Here is a 21,361-nt window from a genome sequence, read left to right as displayed (position 1 = left end):
GCTGACAAAGCTGATTCTAATGTGCCATAAAAAGTTGAATTAAGTTCAGGTTTCTCTTTCTTTATCAGTTGTCTGCACAAGGTGCATCTAAATGAGATCCTCTGACTTTCCTTTGTTGCCACCAACAGGTTATCGTTTTTCTTACAATAAAAAGCTATGAATATGTTTGCAAATTGATGAATTTGCAAGGCTTTTATTCATTTATTGGTTTATTTTACTTGTGGATCGACCTTCCATCTCATCTTTGCACCCCGTGCAAACTTTTCAGTGTCCCACAATCGAAGGAGTGGAATCTTTAAAAGATCAAGCCTCGGCTCTTTTCACCAGTGGCAGTACACGTGCATGCCATGTAGGCCTACCTGTAGGTGTTTTGTGTGTGTAGTTCACACTCCGGGCACACACACGCTAAATCACAAACATTTTCCATATTCTACCGACCCTTGCACACACACAGCATTTACGCACACACACCCCCACACACCAGCCTCCTCCTCCTCTCTCTTTCTCTCTCTCGGTTTCTCACTTCCTCCCTCTCTTTCTCTCTGTCGGAGAGTGACTTAAACCGCACTGACAGCTCACGCTGGCTGCTGTCTGATCCTCATATCGGATCTTTTTAGGATCGCGTGCGCCACCTTTACGCGCTCCTGTCTGGGCTGACAGGTTGGAAGGGTGCGCTGTTATTTCCCATCCTATGGAAATCCAGTCCTCACAGAAAAGCTGGAGTTACCGTTAGCTTTGCTACGCCATTTAAACTCAAGGAGTACTTGCTTTAATGGAGCGAGGTAGACGTCTGCAAAAGTGAGTATTACCTACTCTGACCCAAGTTAAGAAGAGGTGTTATCCACTAGCTGCTCGTGGTTTGTAACGAGAGAAGAACAAATACAATATATAGCAAGCACGTCTCAGATATTGAACTGAGCCCAATATATGTAACCCATATAATATGATATGGTATAAAATTATGGGTTCTCCTTTAAATGCTTTCCTACCAGGAGCTATCTTTACGCGCCATGGTACCCTATTTCTGCGTATTGCATATTTTAGACCCGTATTGCATACTAGCTGCCCACGGGATGACAGGACAGCCTGTCTTGATGAGTGCATGTCAGAGCAGGATACTTCTTAAGCAAATATACACCCGTGGTTTCCTTTTTTATATACATCAGGACCTCCAGTTTGTGGTTTGGTTTTCTACCAGAGTGGCTAGTGCAGCAGACAAACCTGCTGCAAGACCCAGACATTTATTTCAGCACTTGTCTGGTGCAAGGGTTGTAATTTCCCTGCCGTGCTGCCATTCTGCAGAAAGAAATGTGTGCCCGTGTGTGTTTGTATGTGCGTGTGCATGTGTGTATTTTCCAGTTGAAGCAGATTAAGGGTGTTAATTTTCAGCACCAGGGCCCCAGATATCTACTTAGTCCAAACTGTCTGTTGGTGAGTGAGAGTAAAGGAGGAGGCTTTACACAGAGAGAGGTCAGGCTTTAAATGAGTGGGAGAGGGCTGGTTTTGTTTCATGCAGTGCTCATTAAATACTGACCAGATGCTGAATGAAAAATGCTCTGTAGCCCTCATAACCACAATCCATGAAACCACAGTCCCTGTGCCCCAAGCAAGCCATTATACCACTCTGTATTGTGGTGCAAGAAAGAGGCAGAAGCAGACAGGAGTGCTTGCAGACCAAGGTTTAAGCCTCGGTTCATGTGTATCATTCAGTTCGGATACATTTTCAAGAGCACGGCCAAGTGTAAGTTACCAGAGCCTCTGTGAGCCATAGACAGCCATCAAAGGAAGTTGTGCCTGTTCTACTCACTGGATTTTAACCATACATTAACATTAGCAGCTCTGACACTGAAAGCGGTGACTTTCCGGCCTCCTAAGTGTTTGACCTTGATTTCTTACTGAGCGTGTGCTTCATGTAAAAATGAGTCAAAAATAAAACAATGAAAATATGATAGCTATGAAAGTCCTGCTAGTTCATATAACTGCAGCTGTCAGGCAATAAAAGATCATGGTGTATATTGCATAGCGGCAAATACAGTTTCCAGGAACTGAAGGACGAACCACTGGAGAGTGATTGCACCTGTGTTTTAATTTAAATAGGTCATGAGTACCCTGATCATGACCTGTTTCACCTAATCACCAGTATACAGTGGGGCAAAAAAAGTATTTAGTCAGCCACCGATTGTGCAAGTTCCCCCACTTAAAATGATGACAGAGGTCAGTAATTTGCACCAGAGGTACACTTCAACTGTGAGAGACAGAATGTTTAAAAAAAAAATCCATGAATTCACATGGTAGGATTTGTAAAGAATTTATTCGTAAATTAGGGTGGAAAATAAGTATTTGGTCACCTCAAACAAGGAAAATCTCTGGCTCTCACAGACCTGTAACGTCTTCTGTAAGAAGCTTTTCTGTCCCCCACTCGTTACCTGTATGAATGGCACCTGTTTGAACTCATCATCTGTATAAAAGACACCTGTCCACAGCCTCAAACAGTCAGACTCCAAACTCCGCCATGGCCAAGACCAAAGAGCTTTCGAAGGACACCAGGAAAAGTATTGTAGACCTGCACCAGACTGGGAAGAGTGAATCTACAATAGGCAAGCAGCTTGGTGTGAAAAAATCAACTGTGGGAGCAATCATCAGAAAATGGAAGACATACAAGACCACTGATAATCTCCCTCGATCTGGGGCTCCACGCAAGATCTCATCCCGTGGGGTCAAAATGATCATGAGAACGGTGAGCAAAGATCCCAGAACCACACGGGGGGACCTGGTGAATGACCTGCAGAGAGCTGGGACCAAAGTAACAAAGGTCACCATCAGTAACACACTACAACGGCAGGGAATCGAATCCCGCAGTGCCAGACGTGTTCCGCTGCTGAAGCCAGTGCATGTCCAGGCCCGTCTGAAGTTTGCCAGAGAGCACATGGATGATACAGCAGAGGATTGGGAGAATGTCATGTGGTCAGATGAAACCAAAGTAGAACTTTTTGGTATAAACTCAACTCGTCGTGTTTGGAGGAAGAAGAATACTGAGTTGCATCCCAAGAACACCATACCTACTGTGAAGCATGGGGGTGGAAACATCATGCTATGGGGCTGTTTTTCTGCCAAGGGGACAGGACGACTGATCCGTGTTAAGGACAGAATGAATGGGGCCATGTATCGTGAGATTTTGAGCCAAAACCTCCTTCAATCAGTGAGAACTTTGAAGATGAAACGAGACTGGGTCTTCCAACATGACAATGATCCAAAACACACCGCCCGGGCAACAAAGGAGTGGCTCCGTAAGAAGCATTTGAAAGTCCTGGAGTGGCCTAGCCAGTCTCCAGACCTCAACCCCATAGAAAATCTGTGGCGGGAGTTGAAAGTCCGTGTTGCTCGGCGACAGCCCCAAAACATCACTGCTCTCGAGAAGATCTGCATGGAGGAATGGGCCAAAATACCAGCTACTGTGTGTGCAAACCTGGTAAAGACCTATAGTAAACGTTTGACCTCTGTTATTGCCAACAAAGGTTATGTTACAAAGTACTGAGCTGTATTTTTGTTATTGACCAAATACTTATTTTCCACCCTAATTTACGAATAAATTCTTTACAAATCCTACCATGTGGATTCATGGATTTTTTTTTCACATTCTGTCTCTCACAGTTGAAGTGTACCTCTGGTGCAAATTACTGACCTCTGTCATCATTTTAGGTGGGGGAACTTGCACAATCGGTGGCTGACTAAATACTTTTTTGCCCCACTGTATAGGTTTGGCTAGTTTCATGTGCAGTGCAGCACATGAAACTAGCCAAACCTATATACTTTATTTATTTATTTTTCTTTGAAGCTCCATAGTGTTTTATAAAAAGATGCATAAATGTCTGTGAATAACTTTGCATTTTTATTTTTCTGGTTTTTTTTTCTTTCTTCAAAGCATGCAGTAAAAATAAAGTTGCTTTGCTCAAAACTTAAAACCATTGAAACAGTTTCAGGACAGGTGAGGATAAAGCCGACTAAAGTTGACTTGTCTGATGTATCAAGTGTGACATTCTATCTGTGTGTGTGTGTGTGTGTGTGTGTGTGTGTGTGTGTGTGTGTGTGTGTGTGAGAGAGAGAGAGAGGGGGGGGGGAGAGAAAGCAGGGGCATTTGAGTTTGCGGAAGGATCAAATGTCTGTCTCAACCACTTTACTGTAATTTGATTAGAATAGTGTGTCTGCTTCGCTAGTCAGGCGGGTATCAGTGAGTTTATCTGTCTGAGAACTGTTTTATAGTAAAGGGAAAAAGAAAGTACACCCTTTCTCAGTTCACCTGGTACTTACCAAGTTCTAGGATTATTTAAATGCAACAAATGACATGTTACACCGTGTCATTCTTTACTTAACAAAATAAAGCCAAAATGCTGAAGCTGTGTGTGGAAAAGTAAAGCACACACCATCATTAAAAACCATGTAGAATCACCTTTAGGAGCGATAACTTGATGTAATCGTTTTCTGTATGACTCTGTTAGTCTTCTGTCGTTGTGGAGGAATTTTGGCCCACTCCTCTTCACAGCGTTGCTTCAGTTCATTGAGGTTTTGTGAGCATCCGTTTATGCACAACTTCTTAAGGTTCCACCACAGCATTTCAGTTAGGTTGACTAGGCCATTGCAGTGCCTTGTCTATTTTCTTTTTTAGCCATTCTCTTGTAGATTTGCTGCTGTGCTTGGATCATTGTCCCGTTGCATGACCCAATTTCACCCAAGCTTTGGCTGCATGACAGACGGCTTCACATTTGACTCGAGAATACTTTGGCGGGAGTTCACGGTTGACTCAGTGACTACAAAGTGCCCAGGTGCTGTGGCTGCACAACAAACCCAAACCATCACCCTTCCACCGCCGTGCTTGACATTTGGTATGAGGTGTTTTCACTGATACATGTGGTGCTTTTCACTGTGGGCAGACTTCTCCACTTTAATCTTCTCGGTCTAAAGGACATTGTTCCAGATCCAGAAGTGTTGTGCTGCCATTTTCAGAGAGAAGACTTGCTCCCTTTAATCCTTCCCAACAAGCCACACTTGTTAAGTCTTTTTTATTTATTTATTTTAACTTGCACTGTCATGAACTTTAACATTTAACATGCTACATGAGGCCTTTAGAGTCTCACTGCATGTAGCTCTTGGGTTCTTTGTGGCTTCTCTAAGCATTTCACAGTCTGACATTGGGGGAAATTTGCTGGGACGTCCACTCCAGGGAACGACTATCTGGCAGCTATCTCGATTGTTTTCGACTTGTGAATAATCTTTCTTACTGCAGAATTTTGGACTTTGGAATATTATGTTACAACCCTTCCCAGATTGTTACTACTGTTACACATGTGGCCACACCTGCTGATGATCAGTTGGTCAAGTACATTTAATTATGAGCACCTTTGAGACTACTTACCCTATTAATTCCTGTTTATTAGGAAAAGTACAAAATATCGTACCTATTTCATATCACTGTCCTGAGCTGAAGTATGTGGGTGTCACAATCTCTTTGTCTTGTATACGCCACACAGATTCCACTCTGCGATTCTGTAACAAAAAACTCTGTAACAAGTTTAAATATTTCAGGGAGTGAAACGAAAACAACTGTTAGTGTTTTCCTCTGTGTTCTCTTGCTGTGACATGTCAATATGTGCTCTGTGATAAAGATGTGTTTACTGAGGTTTCATTAAATTAAAACTGAATGCAGTTTTCTAATTTTTACAGAAGTTAAGTGGCTTAAAAGTCACTGATATTAGCTGACAAAATATATATTTGTTACCTAATAATCCTAATAATGTTTCCTTTTTCAGATGTTGATTCTTCAGTGGCAGTTTCAGGGTGGTTGCTAGCCATCTGTCGAGACTAACATGGAACGAGAGGGCTCATTTAGAAGGTAAGCATACACACACACACACACACACACACACACACACACACACACACACACACACACACACACACACACACACACACACTTCACCAGCAAGTCCTATTCACTACACAGAGTTCCATTTTTTCCATCCTTTGAGACACACAAATGTTGATCAAAGTGAAAAACACACACACACACACACACACATTCCTGAGTGACCTCATTCATGCTTTCACTCATTCAAACATCCCCATTGTTTAGTAATCAGAGGGCAGCTATTTGTCGTTAAACTTGTCCTGTTGATTTAGTGCCAAAAAAAAAAGTTTTTTACTTCCAAGTTATGTCAGCATCCTTTCGTTTATAAAGTAAATACCTTTTCCCATTAGAACAATACACACCATGTGTAGTTAAGTTGTTATTGTGAGCCTCACCATTGTGTTTTATCTTCTGCATCATCCATTTTTCAGGAGGAAGCTTTTGGCTCAAGCGTGTATAGATTCAATTTCGCTCTTTCAGAGGTGCAGCTCTGAACTTAAACTTAAAAAGTCGTCCTGACTTTGACATGAACTCTGCACAGGGATGTGTGCTGTCTTTTTGCATGTGTGACTGAGCCCAGGGCTCCAGTTTCTTGCTCTGACCCATTTATGCAGAGCTGAACTAAGATTCAGGTTGACAGATGGACCAACAGCAACTATACCTTCCATCTCCTTTTCCTTATTTATTTATACTCGGCTCAGATTTTCCATTCCTTTTTTTCTCGTGAGCTTTCGCACTTCCTTAAAATTCTTTTCATATCAGTGTGTCTGCTGATTACCGATCATTCAGTATGGAGAATACCAAAAATACTGAAGGTTCAATATTAAATAAATAGAGTCATTAGTCTGTATTTACAGCTTGACTACAGCTTCTCCCACACTCTGGGAGGCAAGTGGAAGGTAAAGCGAAATCTGTGTCACCTTTAAATCCTTCCTCTCCCTCTTGGCACCATTCGAACCTCAAAGGGTTCCTTTGTTCGCCTGACACAAAAGCTCACAGGGTCACATGCTGACCAACTGGCACAGACTGGCAAAGGGAGAAAAAGAAGGAGAGCGGTAAAGTGGGAGAGAGGAGTGGGTAGAGAAGAGCACAAAGGGTGACGGTGGGAGAGAGGGAAAGTGAAAGGATATGAGAAGAGACAGAGACAGGCCTTGTTTCATCTCACAGTCATGGAGTGGGGATATGTGGTACCTTTTCAGTTGCTAGAGTAAGTACAATACCTGCAAGTATATTTGAGGTTTTTCATATTTGCTAAACAGTGACTGCCATTTAAAGGTGTTTTTAAAATTTTTGATTCACCTGTAAATTCAGAAGTGATTGAGTAAATGTTTGATAGACATTACCCAAAAATGGACATGTGCACTTTGTTTGTTTGTTGGGTTAATTTACTAAAATTTCAGTATAATTAAAATCCAAATATTAACACTTTCATTTGCAGAAAAAGACTCACTCTTACTATCTCTAAAGCGCCTTTTCCTCTTCATCTACCTCTTTGTACACTCCTCCCACCCTTCTTTTATCTTTGTAATGTCTGTGGTTTCAATCTCTGCTTCTTCTTTTTTTTTACTGTCAACGTGCTTTGTTTGCTTTTTCTGCACCTGATCCGGCATGTGTTATATACCTTTATCCACACCCTGTTTCTTACTCTCTTTTTGAGCTTCTTACTCCCAGGTCTTTCCCCACTCTGTCCTCCCTGTTTATTTTTATCCTGTTTGACTGGCACCCATCTCTTTGCTCAGTGTTTGAAAAGCAGTATCGTTCCCAAGCTAGTGTAAACATTAACAGATGGCTAATAAAAAGCAATCACCTGTTATTAAATGCTAATTTTGAAAGCCATCAAAATCTGGAATATGACTGAAGTGTATTTGCACAGCAGCTGATACTTTCATATATTTCCCCCCCTTTGTGTAGCAAAGTAACATTTTACAGTATAATAGCTTTTAATTTGCATATGCCAAAATGAAGATCATACATGTGTTTGTATTTGTAATATATAACATAGCTGCTACATTTTCAGTCCAGTCCTTGTACCTGGCTATTTTCAGTGGATTGTTTTTATTAAGCTTCTTAACAAAGTATGATCTATAAAGTATTCAAGCATAAAAAAAGTAGTCTAACTTAAAGGGTGAACCAGTGTTGGGTCTGTATATATATATATATATAACAGGTGTATTAGCAAAGAACCAATTTTAAATGACATCTTTAGGCACTTTTTTACTAACAGCTTGTCACACATGCACATAATTCGGTTCAATTTCTTTACTTGAATCTACGAAAAAGGCCAAATATGACACAGTTTGACAGGCATGAAATAATATTCCATAGTATTCCCAAACACCTGGTAGCTGAAAACATATCTTGGCACAGTGTGCAGTGTCTCCTGAGGAAATGGGACAAATGGATGATGAAAGACAAAGTGGCAGGCCTAAAACGTATCTACAGCCAATGAACTGCACTTGAAAGTAATGTCCTTAAAAAATATGGAAAAAAAAAAAGACGTGACACAGGAGCAGAGAAGTGCATCTGACCTTTCAGTTGATCTGTCTGCAATTCACTGAAACCTCATCCAAAATCTTTTCATGTAAAGGTTGGCTGTAAAGAAGCCATTCTTCTGGAAGGGAAAGGGAAAAAGGCTGAGGAATGCCAAATTGCACAAGAACTGGACTAAAAATCAGTTTGACTTTTTTGGTGGAGGTGGTTAGGAGCGACAGTGAGTGTCTACATCCAGCTGCAAAACGCGGTGGAAGCTCTGTCATGATTAGGGGGTGCATTTCAGCCAGCGGTGTTGGAGATGATGTCAAAGCTGATGGAATTATGAACGAAGAAAAGTACCATCGGATTTTGATCCAACATGTAATACCACCTGGAAAATTGGCAACAGTTCTTTGGCACAATGGTGATTGCAAATACACTGCAAATGCAGTAAAAGCAAACCTGGACAGGAAAACACACAAGGGAACATTTTTGGTCATGGACTGAAGAAATCTTTCCTAAGAGAGTTCACACCAAATATTGACTTCCAGGCTTGTTAGAACTGTACAAACTTATATATCGTATAAATGGTTGTACATTCAAGTGTAAATTGTTGCATCTATTTCCCATTTTTCCAGCAATATTTGAGGAAATGAAATTAATTCATTTAGATGACCTTTACAAATAAGGCTTTTCACATCATCTTTTCCAGTACACGTAAGAAATGAAAGTTGGTGCTTACAAGCATTTTCTCTTTCTTCCTGTTGGCTTTCAAGGAGCCTCCATAATAAACTGAGGTTGGGGACCGGCTCGTCCTCCAGTCTGACTGACCTCTCCCAGGCAAAGACCCCAACAGGAGGTGGGGAGAAGGGAGGAACAGAGGAGAGCAGCAGAGACAAAGGGACCCAGCAGAGGAGGGCCGGGGCTAACGCCACCTGGAACAGGTTAGCCCTGTTTATTATAACCAATGTCAGTTTATATTTTAGTGAATACTTTATTTTGTTAATGGATAAGCCATCACACATTTTTACATGAACAAGTGCTTGTGCGTGTGTTTCCTTTACTAGTGGGAAGCTCTGTCAGTGCTGTTGTCCATGCTATGAATAGGACAGTCTCCTTTCACATACACATGAAAATACATATACGCACATGGACATCAGCTCTTTCTGCCTGCCTTCTTCCCTCAGGGTCCATCACTACCACACTTTATTTCCATCCATCCATCCCTTCCTCACTCCCTCCTCCTTTTTTCCCATTCTGCCTCGCAGGTTTCTTTCTTCTTTGGATTTCTTTCTTCTCACTCTTTTGTATGGTTGTTTCTAACGGTGTTTCTGCTTTATTCAACACTAAACAGCACAGAGTAGAAAGCAAGAGCTGTCAGTTTGCTGGGTGGCTGAAAGGCTATGTGAACAAATTAAACTGGACACAAACCTTCAGTCAAAAAAGTTCATGCCCGTCTCACTGTAGTATGTTTTACCTTTCTGATGGCCTTCCTTTGGTAAAGAAACCTTTTCAAAGTTTATTTTTAACCAGTTCTTTTGAGGTGGCTTCAAGAGCTCACCGATTGTTCAAACGGCACAATTAAAATAAAATAAATGCATGTATCTGTGTCACTCTTTCTAAATGCATTTCACCTCTCCGTGTGTTTATTTCTAGCATCCACAATGCAGTAATCTCAGTTTTTCAGAGGAAGGATCTGGGAGAAAATGAACTCTACAATCTGAATGAAGGTGTCAGGTTAGCTGTCTAGTTTTATGTCTCTTGCTGGCCTTTACACCAGTACCCTGAACTTTTAGCTGATTTGTATTTTAGAATATTTGATTAAATTATCACTGCTAAAGCTTTGATTTCCCATCTTACCTTACTGCAGCAGAATATTTCTTACTTGAAACATATATAAACATGCTTACAAGTTAACACAGGCATGTTATACTGTTCATAAATTGGATTTACCTTAAAATTGCTTTAAAGAAGAGACACTGTAACCTTGAAATTAGATGGAAATGCAGCATCTGTCATTTTAGTGTATTTAATCACACAGTGTTTGTTCTTTGAGCTGCTGATGTTCAATCATGATACTGAGCCAGTGCTAGCCTTTGCTAACTGTGGAAAGTTTTATTGAAATTTCCAGATGTTATGCATGCAGTGTGAGCAGCATCTTTTCTCATTTCCTGAGTCTGATGTTCCGTAAACACAGCATTCTGCAAACTCATTACGTCTGGTTCATTTCCAAGGAGGTATCGCTGATGATGTGTGACTGTAAGCATATCGCTTCATGTCCAGTATCCACTCATGTGCTGTTATTATAACCATTGCAGGCAACTGCTTAAGACTGAGCTGGGCTCCTTCTTTACTGAGTACCTTCAGAACCAGCTGCTCACCAAAGGAATGGTTATTCTGAGGGACAAGATTCGCTTCTATGAAGGTAAACACAAATTATTGAGAAAATAGACAGAAAGTGGGACGTATATACAGAGTGAGAAATTTGAACCTTTATTTCTATGATGGTATATCATGTTTTGAATAAAGAAATGGCTGCCAGAGACTGGTGTTTAAACAGTTTGATTACAAGCTTAAAATATAGACATAAAAGGGTAAAAATAAAATCAGGGTTGTCCCTTTAACCTTATAAAATATTTCTTTAAAGCGGTCAGATGTCAGAGCAAATTTACATGGATAAAATCTCTAAATATGCAAGTTCGTAAGTTTTTAGTTTGGATAAGAATGGCACAAACACAGGTTTTCAGGGAAATTGAAAAAAAGCACCCAATAAAAGAGCTACAGGCTCTGTAGGCTTCATATTGAATGTTAAAGTTCATCACATTATGATTTGTTTGGAAGGAAAAAGTCCCTTGGTAGCACAGCTTAGGTTTGCAAAGTTGTATCTGAACAAACCACATGACTTCTGGAACAGTGGAGATGTTTGGAGATAATGCACTTCGCCATGTTTGGAGAAAACCAAACACAGCATATCAGCACAAGCACATGATTTGGGCTTGTTTTGCAGCCACAGGACCAGGACCAGGAGTTGACCATTAACTGTGAGGTCATCTGTTCAACAGACAGCTAAAGCTTAGACAAAAGTGATCCAGAGTACAGCAACAAATCTGCAAAAGAAAAGAATCAAATTGTTGTAATGATCCACTCAGAGCCCTTTTTTTTCTTTTAAACATTTTATTTATTTTTAACAGCAGAGTGTCCTGCAAAACCTTTTTTTTTTCCATATGACTGTACATGTCTAAAGCTCTGATATATCAGAGCCAATTACCAGGGAGAAACTCAACAAAAGAGCAAGTTCAGAAATATTAATCTAAAGACTGCAAAAATGTGTATTAGCTGGACGTTTAACACCACCTGTATCTGCTTCTCAAGTAAATTGTGTGTCCTTCATTTTAACGGGGAAAAAACAACCTTTCGTGTCATCTAGGTTACTTATTTGCAGAGATATTTTTTCACCACGGTAAAAAAATTCTACAAAATTCTTTGCTGAGTCTTTAGTTTCAACTCCTTTGTTCATAGCCGACAAAGCCTTCTGGCTTTGATGAGGTGTTCACACTACCAGTAGTTTGTTTCAGGGGAAGTCCGAGATTAGTGTTTTATCTTAACATGACACAAGTCTAGTCTCTAATGGTTTCAAACAGGGCCAAATAATAACTTACTAAAGAAATTTCTAGATGCAGAGGTAACTGCATTAGTTAAATATTACTTTGACTGGTAAGATCGTGGCATTTTTCTGCACAAGGACACACAGAAACACACACTGATGCACACACACAGGTAGAGTGAGAGAAAGGTATTTTGTACTGTGGTAAATGTGTGACCTTTATTTGAAGCACTGCTGAATTGATATAACGCACACACTCTGATGGTGACAGATTTGTGTGACAGAACCGTCATCACAAAACCAGACAGGAAGCGATCCTTTACGTCAATAAGTAAGAAGGTTTGCGTGTGTGTGTGTGTGTGCATATGCAGAAAAATGTCCCACCAGAAATAAAAGAACAAAGCTGTAAAGTTGCTATCTGGATTATCAGATCTGTTTTTTATAGGTCAATAAGTATTTTTGCAATGACACATTTTTTTAATCTTCTGCCTCTGAACTCTGCCCTTGTGTCAAACAATGAAGCCGTGATTATAGTTCAAACCTTGAGCTTGAATTCAAGGACTCCAACAACAGTATTACATTAACTATTTGGAAACTACAGCCACTTTTATGCATAGTCCTTTAAGCATGCTTTCCACAATCCCAATATCTTTTTCCTACATCAGTCTTGATACTTTTATAACTGATCTGCCTGGTTGTATCGCAGGTCAAAAGTTGTTGGATTCTCTGGCTGACACGTGGGACTTCTTCTTCTGTGACGTTCTGTCCATGCTGCAGGCCATCTTCTATCCTGTACAGGTACACATTCTTGCAAACAAGTACTCCAATTAAAGGCCTTCATCACATTGAAACGTGTATATATCATCAGGGAAAGGAGCCATCAGTCCGTCAGCTGGCTCTCCTTCACTTCAGGAACACCATCACCCTCAACCTTAAACTAGACGAGGCGCTCTCTCGGCCCCGGGCCCGAGTTCCTCCCTCCATCATACAGATGCTACTAATACTACAGGTGAGCACACTTTTGTGGTCTGCCTCTCCCATCGTCTTCGTCTAATAATCTCTCGTGCTATCTCTTATATCAGTGTGCACCATTTAACACTGATATCCATGACTTGATGACTGTGATATGAGAGAACAGGGTAAATGGCAACAGATGGAGAAAGAGGAGCAGAGGGTAGAAAAAAGTTGTTGCTAAGGGATCCCACAGGAAGTAATCTCAGTGTGAACACAGAGCACGGTTGTCTTCCCATGACCATTCAGGACCCTCTGCACCCTGTTTGTCTGTGCGAATTATGAGGATTTATGCTATCATTAAAGGCCGTGACAACTTCACAAGAGCTTTATTAGACCTCTGTACCCCTTAGTTCAGTTGATGTAAATTGTAGTGCAGGCAAAGAGTTGCTTGTCCATTTCTTTACATTTTATTTTGTTTTTCCAATAATTTATAATAATCTGCTTATATATTTTCGTTCAGTTTGTTACATTTTATATTTGATGCCTTACAGTAACTTCTCATAGAGTTTGCACAGACCTAAACAGCCCAGACAGGATGGCAGGATGAAAGCACATAGAAGCTAGTTGTTACAATATTAGCACTTTATAACCAGTCAGTTTGGTCTTGTCCATTGTTACCTAAATGCAATGGTTTCTTCCATTTCTAGAGTAATAATAGTAATGGACATTTTATAGGACTGCTGTTGTTGTTGGTGTCACACTGTTTGGACAGGCCGTGTGAACCCCTAACAGACTCCAACATTAGCCACTAATAGTCTCTTTCATGTGGACTTGCAGCACGGTGATGGGGACTCTGTGTAGTGCTCCACTTTTTTCCCCCCCCATCTCAGTGTAAATGTAACTTATTTTACAGCCATAAGCGGCCATATTTAAACTAGAGGTTGGAACAGTAAGTTATCAGCTAAGGCAATGTCACGGTCCGCGGGGCAGACTGAGTGGAATGAGTGAGGTGGATCCAGGTACAGACACAGATGAGGAGCCAAACTGAGCTTAAGGAAAAGTGAGCCTTTATTTTGGGGCTGACACTCACAGCCAAGAAGCAAGACAAAATCAGGGAAAATCTAAACTTAAACTGGGAAACAATAACTAAGACTTTCACTATGACTTTGAGAATGAAAACCATGACAGGATGTGGGTAGCACAGACGACGCGACAGTGAACAAAGGGAGACGGAGGACTTAAATACACACATGAGGTGATCAGGAGAAGTGGAGACACATGAGGACACAGCTAACGCGAATGAAACATAATGACAACACAGGGGAGAGTAACACTGGACACACTAACACGAGACACGGACCTTCAAGGTAAAACAGGAAACATGACAGGCACAGACTAGACACTGAACTAAACCTATGAACAAAACTCTTAACTAGAGTAACACTGAAACTTAGGATTATAATGTTCAAAACAGGACAACTAAAGACTTAGAAAATAAACCATAAAATAGAAAAAAACACCAAAATACAAGAAACTGAAAAAAGTGGGTCAAAGTGACCCAGAACCAACAGGCAAGTGTGCTTGGTTACACCCTTATCGACCACTTAGCGCTAACAGGAGGACAGACATTTGTTTAGAACTCTTAAAGATGTCGAAGAAGCAAGCTCCTTTAAGCAATTACTTTGGTGTTCCTCCACCTCCAATGAAATGTCAGGAGTCCGAACCGCAAAAGAAGTGCGTATTCTCTGAAAAGTGGTTTCAGGAGGTGAGCTGGTTTCAAACAAATGATGAACGCACATATATGCATAATATGCCGTGAAAATCCCACTCTAGCAGATAAAAACAGTGCCTTTTATATTATATTAAAGGCACTGTTTTTGTCCACTTTCCCGAGAATACGCACTTCTTTTGCGGTTCGGACTCTTTCTGACATTTCTTTGGAGGTGGAGGAACACCAAAGTAATTGCTTAAAGGAGGTTGTTTCTTCGACATCTTTAAGAGTTCTAAACAAATGTCTGTCCTCCTCCTGAAAATCTTATGTACGCAAACGCGCATTGCAACTTCTTATCTGGTGCGCGTCTTTTATTTTGAAAGCGCACCTGCAGACCACTTATGTGCACCCCTGTTAATAGACCACACATTTAAACCAGCCACACTTTAAACTTTAACAACATCTAAATTAATTTTTTTTTAAGTCATACATCATAGAGTTGATATGAGAAGAGGATTTGCTAAAGCATTTAATTGTACCAAACTGTAAATGTGCTTTTTAATGCCCCTATGTCGTGCTAACAAGCTAACATACTAGTCTGGGGATTGACTCACCTTTGGAGCGTTGCAGTGCTTCTCAAGTAGGCCCAGAAAATATGGGTGTGTCTTGTAACTGAGGTAGCCATGTGAGCTTTCCTCTTCTGTCACCTATTGGTTTTTATTTTACTTTGTCTCTTCTTCATAACTTAACAATGTTTCATCAGCCTGTAAAAAATTGTTAAAAGGAAATCAGCTAAAAACAGTCCCCTTGATTACACACAAAGATAAAAGTGTCAAAGAGTGACTAATTCTCAGAAGGATACAGAGGAGACCAGATGAATACCATGAAAAATGTAGGTGTTGCTTAAGTAACAACAGCTGTGGTACTTTCTCTGAATTTTGACATGGTTGGAATATGTTAAAATCAAGTAAAATAGAATAAAATAAGACTAGTGTGTGGGCCATTTTTAGATATTTTACCCATCTACCAAATCTTTTAACTTAAAAGCACTTGGTACAAAGATTCCTGAGAGGTACTAGTCACAGATAAGCTGTGGTCCTGGTAGTGCATGACAGTGGGTTTACTCAGTGTTGTAGAGGATGCAGAATGGGGTTGTTTCTGTTTGGCTTAGCTTGGACATTATTATGATGACTAATTGACCCAAATCTGGTCCTTCCAGATTCAGACTGAGAGGGCAAGACGAGACGAAAATAGAAAGCACAATTTATTTATTCCCTTCTTTTATTCATTGTGCACAGATATACTGCAGAGTTATTTTAGTTTGCACACAGCAAATATCAACAGAGAGCAAAGCGGGAGAAAAAGATGACAGGTAGACAAAAAGAAGGAAGGAAGTAGGGCAGCTAAGAAAAAGGCTGTTTGTAAGAGAGGTAAAATTTGGCACTGAAATAATGCAGTTTTTGCTAATTCCTCAATTCATCTGTTTGTAATTTCCCTTTCATTCTGTTAAGCCTCTGTGACGCCAGTTCACTGAAGTCTGTGCTATTTATGTGGTTTGTTTCTGTGCTGTGGTTTTCGTGCATGGGCTTAACAATTTAGAATATTGAAACTTCACTGATCTATCCCTTGTCATTTTGAGATATTGCAGTGAGGTCTGGAGCCACATGTGTCTCATGTGTTTCATGAACAATGTTGTGGAAGTAAATTTGAACTACATCCAACTGTAGAGCAGCAGTTTGGCTTTAACTGAACAGAAACACAAAATCGGAAACTTTCAAACAGCAGAAGTACTTTTGTGTTAAAGATGATTTATATCTGTGGATCAAATGACTGTGTGGTGTAAAAGATCCACTGTGCAGTTCCTCTCCGCTCGAACTTTCTTTTAGCTCATTGTTTTCACTACCATCAAGATCATCATAATACAGATTTTCAACTTTTTGTTCAGCTGCAAAAGCCGGATCTACTAAATATTGATTTAATTTCTTTTTCTGTGGTGCCCAAATGTATGCACCTGCCTGATTTTGTTTGAACAATTATTGCACACTTTCTGTAAATCCATTAAACTTAATTTCATTTCTCAAATATCACTGTGTGTGTTTCCTATATGATATATTTAACTGACATTTTTTATTGTAACAACCAACAATTCATTTATGATTCATTAATGTTGAATTGTCTGCTCTAACTGCTCTATTCCCATGCTGTTGCAGTATATTAATGGCTAACATTGTACTGTGGATGGATTGTCTCAGTTGTTCTCCTGACTGAAGTTTACAGTCCGTTTAAAGCATGCTGCGTTGCGATTGCATTTGTCCCCAACCATCGGGAACTCTCCCATTAACTTTTATTGAGTGGAAAATAGTTAGTATTCATCCTCCAGCTTCACTGTGTTTATATTATGCTAACATAGCCATGTCGCTAGCAATCACATCCTTATATACCAGCTAGCCCAACTACAGTAACCCTACAAAAGTCACTGCTTGTTTAGTTTTTTTTGTATTTGTTTATGTTGGAAGTGATAGCAGAGCTGTACGTTTTAATTTTTTCAGAAATCTGTCAGTCAGAACATGCTATATCATGTTTAGGTGGAAACTAGCGAGCTAACTTCCTGCTAACTTCTAACTCTGTTAAATTTAATAAATCCTGTTTTGATGGATGCCTGGGTATTTAAACAATTATTGCACGCTTTCTGTAAATCCAATAAACTTCATTTCACTTCTCAAATATCACTGTGTGTGTCTCCTATATGATATATTTAACTGACATTTTTTATTGTAACAACCAACGATTTATACAGAAAAATAATGACTATTAACAAGGTTGCCCAAACCTTTGCATCCCACTGTATATGTTTATACAAGGCTAACATTCACACCAAATTGATTCTGCTATATTTAATGTGTTCTTTTCGGCCTAGCCTCTAAAGACATACATGTTTTGAACTGAAAAAAGGTTTATCAGAGATCTTTCACAGTAACTGGCAGAGTGTTTGATAAAATCACAGAAAGCCAAATAGAGAACTTTCTCTTTCCCCGGTTTTTTCTTTTTTTGCTGCTTCTAAAGTTTCCATTAGTGCCAGCCAACACACTGCAATTACCAGCTAAGACAAACTTGTGTTTTTTATGTGTATGTTTGTGTTCCTTTGATCCAGGGTGTCCATGAGTCTAAAGGTGTAACAGATGATTACCTGCGCCTTGAAGCTCTCATCCAGAAGGTGGTCTCTCCTTACCTCGGCACTCATGGCTTATATTCCAGGGATGAATCCTCCAGTATGCACTGTTCTTCCTGTCTGTTGGGTAAGTGTGTGCTTGTGTGTACTTGAAAAACTCACAAATTCCATTTTAATTCAGGCTTTCTGTGGTTTTTGCGGAATGTTTGCAATTCTAAACTAATAAGGTTTCTCTTTCTGCTTCTCTCTTTTGTCTTCGTTAGAAAAACGCCTACAGTACTCCTGGTCCTCCAAACTAAGCAGTCCTCCTGTTGTCAAAAACCCAGTGGTCCGCTCTAAGAGCTACAATGTTCCCATGCTAACCCCTGTAGTAGAGTATGACATAGATTCCTCCTCAGGGAGCGGCACAGGCATCAGGCGGCATTCGGTATGTGAGATGACGTCTTGCGTGGAGGAAAGCATCCCTAAGACAAAGTCCACCATAAGTGCCCCTGACAACAACAGTAACACCAGCACTTCGAGCCTCGCCAATCACTCCTCAGCTTCCACCACCTCTGCTTCACTTTCAGGTAGGACTATATGGCTAGAGTTAATGAATCCCTTTAAAAAGACAGTGGAACTCAAAAGTAAATATACGTGTTTTTCCTCAGCTGTGCAGCGCTATTCATCTGTCTAAATTATAGATGAGTACATATGAAAAAAACTCCACAACCCAATCAAAGTTTGGGATTTTTTTTCATGATTTTTCAAAGATTTCTTGACTTGGATAAGTGGAAGATGCATGGATGGATCAGTGGTTCCTTGACAGAGACTGACAGTTTTTTATATGTATTTTTGACAGATTAAAAATAAGTGTTAGTGTTTTCCAATGCATTAATACAAGTGATATTTACCTTTAATTTAGGTTAAAAAAAAATAATTAATACGTACATTTTGATTCTTACTAAACTAGGAGTAACACTTCTTCTGCACAAAAAATATTACAAAACTGAATGGATTTTGGTTTTGAAGTGGAGCAACATTTTAATTTATCGGGTTAACCAGATTAGCCAGAATCCAAGATGTAAGTGAGAGATAAGTTTTCAAGAATGCAGGCAGAGTGGAGATTTCAGGCCATAATGCACAGACTTGCATTTGGAGAAAACCTGTGAAATGCTGTGCCAGGACCTTAAGAGAGCTGTGCATAAGTGAATCTCAACAAACCTCAAAGAACTGAAGCAGCACATGTGCATTTTGGTTTATTTCTGTTAAATAAATGTGTTGCTGTTCAGTTGAGGTTGTGTCTGAGGTCCTGGTAGGAACCTGATATATTTTCTTATTATGTCCTGGTATTTAAAACCTTAGAATTGACAGGGGATGTACTTTATTTTTACAATGACTGTCTATTACTGGAAGGGAGTAGTACTGAATACATTTATGAATTTTGAAATGAGCATGGTGATGTTGAAAAACAGAAGTGACAAAAAATAGAGAATTAGGAATAGCTTATATTACCAAGAAAAAAGGAAACAGAGACAAATCTTCCTTATTTCTTCTTCGTTGTCGTCTTCTTTTAACTAGTCTCGCTTTAGTAGTCATCAAAGGGTAATCTGCCTCCATCTCACCCTGTCCCTGGCATCTTCCTCTGTCACACCAACCTTCTGCATGTTCTCCTTTTGCTACATCCATGAACTTTCTATGTGGTCTTTCTTTTTTCCTCCTGCCTACCAGTTCCTCTTCAACGTCCTTTGTTCAATATATCCTCTGTTCCTCCTCTGTACACGTCCAAAGCATCTTCTGCCTCTCTCTGCCATTCTCTTCGTCACCTCTCTTATACACTGTCTATGACTTTGGATGGGTGACTCTAGCTATTTAAACTCATATAACTTCACTATCACTACTTTTTTCAGCTTTTTTGTTACACCCGTCTCCCTCTCATTCTCACACATGTATTCTGTTTTGCTTCCACTGACTTTGATTCCTCTTCTCTCCAGAGCATGCTTCCACCTCTCCAGGCTCTCTTCCAACTGCTCCCTACTCTCACTACAAATCACAGTGTCCTCTGTAAACGTCATGATGTATGGAGACTCCTGCCTAACCTCATCTGTCAGCCTGTCTACCATCATTGCAAACAAGAAGTGGCTGAGAGCCAATCACTGATGTAATCCCAGCTCCACCTTGAACCCATCAGTCTTTCCTTCTGCACACCTCACACACTGTCTTGCTCTCCTCATGCATGTCTAGCACCAGCCTCAGATTCTTCCATTTGTTACAATTTTACAGAAATATAAAGAAATGGAGTGAGATTTAATTGCCGTATTCTTGAAAAAGTAGGATGCATGCTGTGTAGGTTTTTCACATTAAGGTCAAACTATATTATGTTACGAAATCTCTCAGAGCTGTGAGACAGACTGTGGTTTGAGATGTTTAGTGAGGTTAAAAGTAACAGGCAACATGCTCTGCAGAGGCAGCAGTGTAAATCCTGAAATCACTGGAGTTATCTGGTGATGTTTCTACCATCCCATGATGCATCTGCTATACAGTGAAATCTAAACAGAAATGCTTAATATTGGCACAGCTTTATTATTGGAATCTTTGATCCAAATGTATTTTTTGCTAACAAGCTACAGTACAGAAACATAGAGGAAAATCAGTTTCACCTCCAAAAGTTTTGCTTTACTTTGTGCAGACGGTGCAACCTCCAGCCAGAAACTCCGAACCATAGGTGCTGGAAGCCAAGCAGCTCCCCACCCTACCCAGCGTCAGCAACACTCCCCTAGCATCTTCCCCGAGCCTTCCCCAGACGAGGACACACATTGCACTGGCTCGCTGGAGTTCGACTCTTCCTCCTCCTCCAAGGTTCTGGCTCAGGACACCAGCTCTGGTCCCAGTCCTTCTTCCAGTCCGGAGATGATGATGGATCACATGATGGAAGATTCTCTGGACTCAGAGATGGAGCTTGATGGGATCTTCCTGAACTTCTCAAAACAATCTTCAGGAGGATCAGCGGACACCAGAGACAGCAGCAAGGAGAGTGTGGCATGACACACAGACCAATGTGTGTGCGTGTGTGGATGTGTGCAAACTTCACCTGTGTGATGCAGGTCTGAGCCACGACTGACATTCCTCAAACTGCTGTTTTCTAGAGACTCTAGATCTTCAGGGAATCTTTAAAACTGGATTATTTTTCTGTGTCTTGTGCTTTTTCACTAAAATCAAGTCTAATTTTATGATGCCTTTTGTAATATTTCATTGTAGTTAGTTAGAAACATCGACACTGGCCCCTGTGGGGAGATTTATATTATTCATTCACATTCAAACTAAACAATCACAAAATAAAACTATAAATGAAAACATGGAAAACACATAAAACACAGCAAAAGGGCAGAAGCATGAAAAACGTGGAGATACTTTTTGAAAAGCTTGGACAGTCAAACTCAAACTTCTAACATTTCATATGTTTTGGAAAACTACCATGTTTGACAAACAATGCAAATCATATTTTATTAAATTACTATTAAAATACTCATTTGATTTTAACATTTTTTTTTGTCTCTGTTTCAAATTAAG

At 40.1% G+C, this 21,361-nt stretch overlaps 1 protein-coding gene across 2 annotated transcripts; it reads left to right on the top strand.

Moving 5' to 3' along the window:
• Positions 1-546: 546 nt before the first annotated feature.
• LOC146649996 (proline-rich protein 5-like) lies at positions 547-21,288 on the top strand. 2 transcript variants are annotated; one of them, XM_085386480.1, is made up of 10 exons: positions 547-798; positions 5,805-5,887; positions 9,151-9,318; positions 10,031-10,111; positions 10,693-10,799; positions 12,685-12,776; positions 12,847-12,987; positions 17,795-17,939; positions 18,076-18,381; positions 20,481-21,288. In XM_085386480.1, the coding sequence occupies exons 2-10, from the start codon at positions 5,862-5,864 to the stop codon at positions 20,834-20,836; spliced, it is 1,422 nt and encodes a 473-aa protein (XP_085242606.1). In that variant the 5' UTR covers positions 547-798; positions 5,805-5,861; the 3' UTR covers positions 20,837-21,288. The 2 variants fall into 2 exon arrangements, with proteins under 2 accessions (XP_085242606.1, XP_085242607.1); XM_085386481.1 differs by lacking the exon at positions 10,031-10,111.
• The last annotated feature ends 73 nt before the right edge of the window (positions 21,289-21,361 follow it).

This window comes from Rhamphochromis longiceps, linkage group LG17 (genome assembly GCF_057381845.1).
Source record: "Rhamphochromis longiceps isolate RC_006_pf linkage group LG17, R_longiceps_female_GT1.1, whole genome shotgun sequence".
Taxonomy (NCBI): domain Eukaryota; kingdom Metazoa; phylum Chordata; class Actinopteri; order Cichliformes; family Cichlidae; genus Rhamphochromis; species Rhamphochromis longiceps.
This window is presented reverse-complemented; position numbering and strand designations above follow the sequence as displayed.

What these genes read in the sequence shown, in the direction of transcription:
- LOC146649996 (XM_085386480.1), top strand. Translation starts at nt 5,862, where the DNA reads ATGGAACGAGAGGGCTCATTTAGAAG. An exon ending in GCTAACGCCACCTGGAACAG is followed by an intron (nt 9,319 to 10,030) that starts GTTAGCCCTGTT and finishes GTTTATTTCTAG; the next exon opens with CATCCACAATGCAGTAATCT. An exon ending in CTGTTCTTCCTGTCTGTTGG is followed by an intron (nt 17,940 to 18,075) that starts GTAAGTGTGTGC and finishes TGTCTTCGTTAG; the next exon opens with AAAAACGCCTACAGTACTCC.